Source organism: Rhinolophus hipposideros (assembly GCF_964194185.1).
Source record: "Rhinolophus hipposideros genome assembly, chromosome: 5".
NCBI classification, from domain to species: Eukaryota; Metazoa; Chordata; class Mammalia; order Chiroptera; family Rhinolophidae; genus Rhinolophus; species Rhinolophus hipposideros.
This window is the reverse complement of record NC_138051.1, coordinates 59,265,149-59,274,763: the sequence shown is the minus strand read 5'-3', so window position 1 is coordinate 59,274,763 and position 9,615 is coordinate 59,265,149. Positions and strand designations below refer to the sequence as shown.

Sequence of the window (9,615 nt, the reverse complement as noted above, 5' to 3'; positions counted from 1 at the left end):
AATAAGTGCCATTAATCCATCCCTTAACACAATGGAAAGAGCCTATGGTTTGGAGTTGGGCCTGGGTTTCAGTCCCGACTCTGCTATTTCCCAGCTATCTGACTTTGGGCAAATCATTCCACCCCTCGAAGCTTCAGAATCTTCCCAAAGGTAGATACCTATTTTTTGCCTCTAAGAGCCTGTTGAGGATGGTCTGAGATACTGACTTGAAAATGTCTCTGCGAACTGTAGAACGCGGCTGTGCATTACTGTTACCATGGTAGTGCTTTCCTAAAAAGGGCAGCCTACCAAAAGACTATATTCTATATTTGGGTGCTAGGACCATCTCCCACATTTCCAAGACAAAGCCAGCGCTTAGAAACAGCAGCAAGCAGAGCTCAAACAAACAAAAAAACAAAATATCTATGGCACCATTTCTTGCAGCACCACGGGGGGGGGGCACTTCCAAATTCTCGTTCCTGTGTCCACACACAGTGCCATAGCTGAGGATATTCCCTCATTAACACCGAGTCTAGGGTGAAAGCACTCATGGTAGAGACAGGGCAGCATTAGCTAAACAGCGGGAAGTGATCCGACTTTACAGCTCACACCATCAAGAAACCAAAGAAGACCAGATGTGACTCTTGAGGCCTTATAGAGCTTGGGAGGCCCTTTCTGATGCTCCTGTCAGAATTGCCAGCTTTCTCCTAACTGGAAATCAGAGAGGACTGCAAGAGGAGGATGGTCTGCTCAAGTGGGTCAAAGTGATCATAGCTTCAAGCCATTTCCCCCAACTGGTGAAAGGTAAGAAGGGGATGTAACAGGCCGCGGCCACGATACAGCAAGAACTATGGGAAACCGTAGTAGGGGTACTAGTCCTGCCGGGAGCAATTCCAGCTCCAGCAGCTGAAGTGTTCTGTAGTCAGGAGGCGCCGGCTGGGGCTGCCTATGTGCTCATCAAATCTGCAGACCCACTGGTAATGTCAGCACAGCCCTGAAAAGGGCTGGAGTCACACACTGGCACGTTGGGCGGTGGGGGGCGGTGGGGGCGGGGGCTCCACGTGCAGAGAGTTTCATCCTTGCATGCATCAGGATCGGGCTCCCTGAGCTGTGGCTTCGTCTGATGGTGCTCAGTTGCTAAAGCAAAAGAAAACCAAATTGAGGGAGGTGTGTCTTTTGGGAGGTTATACAAGACACAGATCTGAGGGCCAGGCGCAAGGGAAACTGCAGGGGACAAAACAGTCATAGTCTTAGCGCAACGACTCACAATGCTGTGCAGCTTCAGACTAAACCCAGGTCCCGAGGCAGGACACTCTTTCGTTTCCCCAACAGTGTGACTGCCAATGGAGTGGGGAGGAATTGCTGGCAGCTGTAGAGAAGGGTACTGTGCGGGGCAGGCAACCAACGGCCCCCAGCACTGAGCAGGTGAAGCTGGGATCCTCTGGTTCACACTGTGCAGGGGCAGAGCCAGCCTTTGTGGCCCCAAGGGCTCTGATTTGGCACCTCCTTTGAGAATACACAAATAGAAATAAAGGCTTGCTGGAGCTGCTCCCAGGACCCTAGAAGAGGCCAGAGCAAAGGAAGGGCCCAGGTGCTTAAACTCCATCACCTCACAGTGAACCCCCACGGCTGGTTAGATATCGGCACCCACAGAGAATGGCTACATTGCACTTTCAAGATCAAGGGTACCAGCCCCACATCTCTTTTTAACTCATCATGGACGTTCGGAAGCAAATCCTGCACAGCCAATCTGGAACACCACGGATTATAGACAGTAGACACCTATGATTTAGATGGGATAGGGCAAGAAAGTTCTGGGCTATAGTAAATGAGGGTAATTTCCCTCAAAGACTTTTTGTCTTCATTACTGAATGGCCCCAGTATGGTTTTAAAGCAACCTGCATTAATCTGATTTGCTTCACAGGAATCTGAAGTACAGCTTGCCCAAACCACATTAAGTGGTGTGGAGTAGTCATTAGAACCTAGGGCTCATCTCCACTGACTCAGTGTCCCTAATTAAAGATGCTCAAGCTAGGATTCTAAACTCCTGTGACATGTTCTGATTTAAATCTCTCCCCCCACGAAAGGCTTTTACACTACTTTGTGTCTGGGTTTTATGCTCATTCCTGAAATTCCAGGTGGTTTACAGAGCACCTAGTATTGTTTACAAAAATGGTGACAGTGCTCTTAGCATTCAAACTGCAGATTATTAAACAGAATTAAAACTAAACAGATGCTGTGGTTCACTACACAGCTAGCCATATCTCACTGAGAAAAGGGAATGAAGGCTGTGCATTCACTACTTACCTCAAAGCATGTGGCCAAAGAATTACTTGTCATGCTTTGCAATCTCTGGATGAAAGGTGCTTTGGAAGCACAAAGCGTATCACTTTTCTCATAGGGACTGTCCCCTTGTATACCCAGTAGTATATTTTACAGAAGACAAATTAACTGAAGGCTTTTCTTTTATTACATCTAAAGAGCTCTACATAAACAGGTAACATTCAATAGGTAAACAATTTTTTTTCCAATGCATGTAATAAATATTTTCACTTGGTACTTTTATACAAACCAACATTGGTCTACTATACATTTTTAAAAGCCATTTTACTGGTTTGGCATGCGGTATGGAAATTCTAAGAGAGAAAGTTTTAAGGCAATGAATCACAGATTTAAGTTCATGGAATTTATGGTAACTTTTATATCTGTATATATACATTTTCCCCTTTGTTAATTAAACAATTAACAGCAGCACACTCTGGGACCACCAGCTACTCTCCCTCCCTCTTTCTGAAATCTAAGCTTTTTTAAATTAAAAAACAATTCAACATGTATTGGTAAAACAAAATTCTTACTAAAATAATTTCAAATGTGCTTTCAAGTCCTGAAGATATTGAAGTGTTTCATGTATTTAAAACTGGAATTATTTGAAAAATGTTCTTCCACAGTTAGCAATTTAAAATTGGGATATATTTTCATTCAATTTCAGACATTTGACTCAGAGGAAAACCTGCCAAGAAATCACATTTTTCAGAAGCTTAAGTGAATCTTTCCTAAGTCAGTAATGATATAGAATTGTGATAATGTCTAAATTAATAAAGTAGAAAAACTTGAATGCTCAAAATAAATTAGTCGACAAGTGTGGCATGGTTCAAGTTCGGATTGTTTTAAAAAGATGTGTCCAATAATGCCCACAGAGTAACTAAAAGCCACTTCAACCCTGCCAGCCAAACAGCGATTTCACCGAAGATGTGAAACGCACACAGTACTGTTCAGCGACCCAACAGATGCACACGGACGATGAAACACCAAGGAAGGGTGATGGTGGCCACTTGCCTAACTGTTATCTGTTCACAAACAGCATGTTCATGTTGGCATGAGTCTGGGAGTGAGGGCGAGCTCAGGAACAAACACATGAAATGCTATGTGCTTTTTTCTTTTTTAAACGTAGAAGACAAAGATGCAGTGCATGGCTACCAATAATGACTACAGCTCGTGCAAGTCTGATTGACTAATATCGGCCATGAGAACAACAGAGTGATAGCTACTACTAATGCCAACATTTTGGAAAGTCAACAACAGAAGGGAACAAACTCCTTAGAGTGGAATGAACTAAAATAAAAGGACAACTGAATGGTTAGTTTCTCCTGTGGAGACATAACCAAAGCCACTAGACAGACATTTATTTCTCCCCATTATCCATTCTTCCTTTGGGTTGGTATAATGCAGGACACTGAGGGGAAATTAACCCTCTCAAAATGGGCTCAAGAAAGTAGAGGAATGGGTTTTCAACTGGATCATTCAAAGAGTTTGTAATTCAGCATCATACACAGTTATTGATCAGAATTTTGAGGCCACTAACGACAGAAAAAGAAAATAAAACAGAAATACAGAAAACTATTCATTTTAACCTTAGGTAGTTGAATACAAATGTATCCTACTGCAATGTGAAATAAGAAGTAACTCCCCACGATTTAAGTAATTTCTATCCCAATCCGAATTTAGACACAAATTACGATACTATTAGACAATAGCCTAAGTTAACATGGCAATGAGAGTTTTTAAAGTATTTACTCACCATAACACCAGATTCATTTAAAAACTTAACTATTTCCTGTTTTAACCGACAATGAATTTTTTTTTATTACGAATTGTTTAGCCATGTATGTGTGGAATACACATGCGTAGGGGAAGACTATATAACTCACTTGTCACTCACACACACTTGTCTATAAATACATATATACACACACACATATACATATCAACACCAACTTGTTTTTCAAAATTCAAGTCAACAATTTAGTGGCAGAGAGATGCTGTAAGAAACATATTATTTTTAGATGCCACATAGTCATGTGAACCATTAATTTTATCATACAACCAAAGGTACAGCCATCTTAAATTCTACCTGTATTAAAGTAGGTCATTTTGTTACCACTGCAAGGTTGAAAATGACAATCTTATACACAAAGGTGGTCCTTCATCAACTCTGAGAACATTAACAACTGTGATACAAAAATCCAGTCTGGAAAACTGGTAATTATCATGCCCTTCTTTATCTTTTCTGTTAAACCTGCTAAGCCTCTTAATCAGCTAAAAAATGTTTTCCATACCTTCAGTTATTACCTGAAGAACGTAATATCTCCTCTGAAGAGGATTTTGGAACACAAGTAGAACCACTTTTCCTTCACTTCAACCCTCACTCATCTCCTGAAAAACAGTTTTCAATATATTTACACGTTCCATTATTAGTAAGAATAGATCAGACTGACCCATGAATTCTAAAGAAAATTGACTTTCCTATGTCATGCTTGTCTTTAAAAGGTGAAGAAAAAAATAAAACAAACAATAGCTAAGAAAATAAGTACACTCAGAACCAGAGAGTAAAATGACTAAGGATCAAGCCCATTTTGAATTTTGACTGTTTATCAGACAGATTTATAGATTGACATGTGTGGTACATTGTGTTTTCTGAAGAGAATTTAAATTTACTTTTAAGATTACTGACTTTTTTTTTTCTTTTTTGAGGTGATGTAACTATACCTCTGTCAGCTGCGCAAGACACCCAAAAGGGCTTTCTAAGCTAGTTTTACCTCCTACTTTGGTATGAAGATCTTACATAAAACTTATTACCCTGTGGCCAAAAAAGCAGGTGTTCACAGACTTGGTTTAAATACATAATACTGGCAATCCAAATTTAGAATAAAGAACTAGACTAAAGTGTATTATTCACAGGTCTGCTAAGCCTACTCCTTATCCAGACAGCTTTACTCCAATCTCTAAAAAATATATGGGGTATGTTTTTAGGGGTATCTAGCAAATAAGAGAAAATATGTGATGGAGAACATGCAATTGGAATAGTCAATAAAGATGCTCATATGTGAGTTCAAGACCTTCAAAGCACTTTGAAAGAAGCAGGCAATTGATTTATCAACTGAATGCAAACTCGGGAGAAGAAGGAACAGTAATGACAGAAAAATACACAGACATACACACTGAACACACATACCCACGAGCTATATCCTGAAAATACACAGGGAATGCAGTGGGACAGATGAGATTTATAATTTAAGGCTGGATAAAATATGCACACACACAAACAGAATCCAAGTCAGTCATTTTTAGAAAATGGAAATTAAAACTATCCCCGCAGCCCCCTCCCCACAACAAAGAAAAGCCCACAATTTAAAACTTCATACATGCAATTCCTTTTTTGTTATTGCAAATAAAATAATGCCATTGAAGTAAAATAAAACCAAAACCATAGAACAAATGACGAAAAAAATCTTCAGAATCCAGAAAAATTGAACTGAAGGTGGTTTGTGGGTACTTGTTTTTTTTCTTTTCTTTTGTTTTTGTTTTTTTTTCTTTTTTCTTTTTTACAAGTGTTTTATCAGACAGGCAGTCTTAGATTTATATACAAAAGTAAAACTGAAAATATAGTTTTGTTCTCTGTACATTTCTTTTAATTTTTTCCCTAAAAAAAAGGAAAAAAACACGCTTGTGTACTTTTCTAAACAGAATAAGGTAAAACATAGCACAAAGTTCTCTTCTTTCTGCCACGTTCATTTAATCTGGGGTGAGGATGGGAGCAGCAGGGTCAAGGCCATCAGTCCAATGAAATAATGTCTGGTATGATGCCAAAGATGGACGCCGTGTCCGTGCTGCTCCTGTTGGTGATGGTGTGGCTATGGCTCTCCCTTAGGCTGTTGGAGGACACAAGGCTGCTGTTACTGCCACTATTGCTTCCGTTGGTGGTTGGCAGAGAAGTACTGCCTCCTGCACTTAACTGATCGAGAAACATCTGTGAGGAGGTATACGGAAAAAATCGAGACGAGTGTAAGAGGTCTTGATCATCTGACACAGCTGCTGCTGCAGCGGCAAGGAGGGAGGTGTTATAGTGCTGGGGAGGGTGAGAGAGACAAAACAGTGTTAGTGACGTTTATCAATGAATAAGCTTTCTTCTCAGCAGAACAAAGCCCTAACTTTCATATAATTCTGAGGATCTGGTGTTTCTGAAATATTTAATAAAATGTTTTGCAAAGTCAAATCGCCTTATGAAATGATCGCATCATTGATCCTGAGAGACATTTTTGTATCGGAAACTAGGAGAAAAAAACAAAATAAAATTTTTACCATTTTTAATTTTAACTCGGATTGCAAGCAATTCTCATAATTCTATTTTCAAAGGGGCGTACCCTCAAATATGGCAGGAAAGAGGACAGTCTGCCCTCTTTCTCTTATGGGGCTATTTGGCCAAGAAATTTATCAGTCAATATGATTCACTGCCCTCTTTATAAATCAGTATTGGAAACTAACAAGTAGATACTGTTCTTACTGTATACTCAGGCACAGCTGACAAAAGGATATTTATTTCAATTTTTTTTTTAATTTTATTGGGGAATATTGGGGAACAGTGTGTTTCTCCAGGGCCCATCAGCTCCAAGTTGTTGTCCTTCAATCTAGTTGTGGAGGGCGCAGCTTACTGGCCCATGTGGGAATCGAACCAGCAACCCTGTTGTTCAGAGCTGGCGCTCTAACTAACTGAGCCATCGGGCCGCCCCTATTTATTTAAATTCTTAACCATAACAATAGTAATGGGTATGACTACTCTGAATTTTCTATGAAGTTTATTTCTTTCTGTTGGCTCTACATTATACTTGTAAATATTTTAATATACAATTAAAATAACAGCAATTTTTTTCATATACGTACCTGATTGTCTCCTGATAAGAAAGGAAAGAAATCTAATCCTGTGGGACAAAAAAATTATTTCAGTTTTGATTAAAAAAACAAACAAAAACCCTCCCAAATGCCCCAATACTTCAAAATCAAATGCAAATCTTAAACCTAATTCTAATTCATTTACAATTTTATCGAAACATGAAGAGTTGAGCGGAATGTTTTATACCCTTCCCATCTTTAGATTACTAAGGCTGAATGAAGGCCAAGTTTAGCAATGATTTGCCCTTCCTGTGACTCCACTTGTGGGACTTGGGCCTTGTTAGATGTAACACTGACCCCTTAAACGGACACAGCACTTTTCACCAAATGCTCTCATTAATTCCTCTTAGTAACCTTTCAATCTACTCTAATTTACTCCTCACAAGCACCTCATGAGGTTTGTAATTATTTTTGCCCTCATTTTGTGGATGAGAAAGAGTGAAGTTGAAAGACATTAACCAAATTGGAGCACAGAGTTTCTTTCTCTTTCTCAAATTTGCTCACTTGCCACTATCTGTACCAGGTCCAATTCAGAGACTCTCCAGCGGCATGAGGGAAGAAGAGATCAGAGGGGGTGCCCGACTGCTGGAGGTGTGGCTATTACAGAAGGACCAGCTCTGATCCCTGGCTGCCAGGGAGTCACTGCAGGCCCGCTCCCTCCAATGTGCATTCTTGTCCATATTGCCTAATGTGTAATGCAATGAAGAGCAAGTAAAGCAACATGAATAAAATACCTTGTTAGGACCTCTAAACTTGGGGAAAAGTACAAGCAGATATAAATAAAAATATGACAGCAACACAAATACTTTGGGGATCCATCCACTGTCTACACTAGAACAGATTATAACATGAGGACCTGCAAAATGTATGGCACTGTGGTTCTTGATAGTGAGACTCGGCAGTGGACTGAGTGAGCAATAGGACCGCACTGTCCAACAGAATGGCCACTAACCACATGATTTGGCGATGTAAAGTTACTAATGTTACAAAAGATGAGAAATTCAGTTCTTTAGTCACATTAGCCACATTCCGAATGCTTAATAACCGTAAGTGGCTAGTGGCTACTACATTGGTTAGTATAGATGACAACATTTCCCTGATTGCAGAAAGTTCTATTCAACAGAGTTGAAACAGGGTTTTCATTACAATCACTAAGAATCCACTCAACTATCTCAGCTCCTAAGAATCCTTGCCAGTGGCCTGGGTATTTTTTTTTTCTTTTGCTGGGGATGGATGGAAAGAAACTTCCACTTTTGTGTTTTTGTATTACTTTTTCTATAATGAGCATATATGGCTTTTTGTAATAAAAAAGAAAAATGTTCTTAGATTATATGGCTAATATAAAAATTATTAAATTACAAAGATATGAGAAAAATGATTCTTTTTAATAATGTAAATCATTATTATGAACTCAAAATACATTGTACAAATGAGTATACTGACATTTCAAACTACTTTAAAAAAGAAGAGTAAGTTTCACTGGAACAAAAATTAAAACTTTCCATTGTCTCAATTCAGCATTATCTAAAAGATAGTAACATAGTTACCCACAATGTCTGTTGCATTGTCACTGAGAACAGAGAAAAAATAATTTTCATAAATATCAAAATTCAAATCAATATATAAGAAGTCATCCAAAATCAACTTGCAGACTACTTTGAAGGTGACAAAAGCTAAAGATCATTGCACTAGTTTTACCACTGGCGGTAAAACACTGGCTATTATTGATGAAGGTACAAATAAGAAACCGGATCAGTATATATTTATGATCACAGTATACATTCCTCCCAGTTCCCTAGGTCCAAGCCTGTTTTCCCAATCTTTCAATTCTTCCTTAAACTCACCCAGAAGACTATATAAATTAAAGGCATTCATAATGCTATGTAACAACACAGGAAAAGCGGTGACTCACCTTGTAAGTCATAAGGCATGGGTGTCATGTGGAAAGGATGCCTATAGTCTTGGATGAGGGACGTGTTAATGTAGCTTGTGTCTACAGCAGGGAGGCTTGGGGTGCGGGAGACTGGAGATGCTTGATGTGGAAGACTTAATATGCTAGAAGAAAAGGAGTGCATAATTTTCATGAGTCAGTTGAACTTTTATCAAAAAAGGTGTTGCATCTCACAATGAGTCCTAGCTTTTGTGCTAGAAATAAAAACAAAAAACAAAAGAGAAGAAAAGCAATATATGATTTAGACTACCATAATTACTGTAGTTCCTTGGTGTCTGCAAGGGATTGGCCCCAGAAACCCCCACGGATACCAAAATCCACAGAGGCTTAAGTCCCTTAGTCGGCCCTACATGTCTGTGGGTTCCGCATACCAAAATCCACAGAGGCTTAAGTCCCTTAGTCGGCCCTACATGTCTGTGGGTTCCGCATTCGTGGATTCAACCCACCGCAGACCGCGG

The 9,615-nt window shown here is 39.5% G+C and overlaps 1 protein-coding gene across 1 annotated transcript in view; it reads right to left on the bottom strand.

Annotated features, from left to right (window-relative positions):
• Positions 1-2,426: 2,426 nt before the first annotated feature.
• PIAS1 (protein inhibitor of activated STAT 1) overlaps positions 2,427-9,615 on the bottom strand; it is a 114,058-nt gene continuing 106,869 nt past the window's right edge. Inside the window, exons 12-14 of the mRNA XM_081050439.1 lie at positions 9,119-9,261; positions 7,198-7,235; positions 2,427-6,385 (exon numbers count right to left, since the gene is read on the bottom strand). Of these exons, the coding sequence (XP_080906565.1) occupies positions 6,092-6,385; positions 7,198-7,235; positions 9,119-9,261 (475 nt within the window). The 3' untranslated portion in view covers positions 2,427-6,091. The remainder of the gene's footprint in view (positions 6,386-7,197; positions 7,236-9,118; positions 9,262-9,615) is intronic.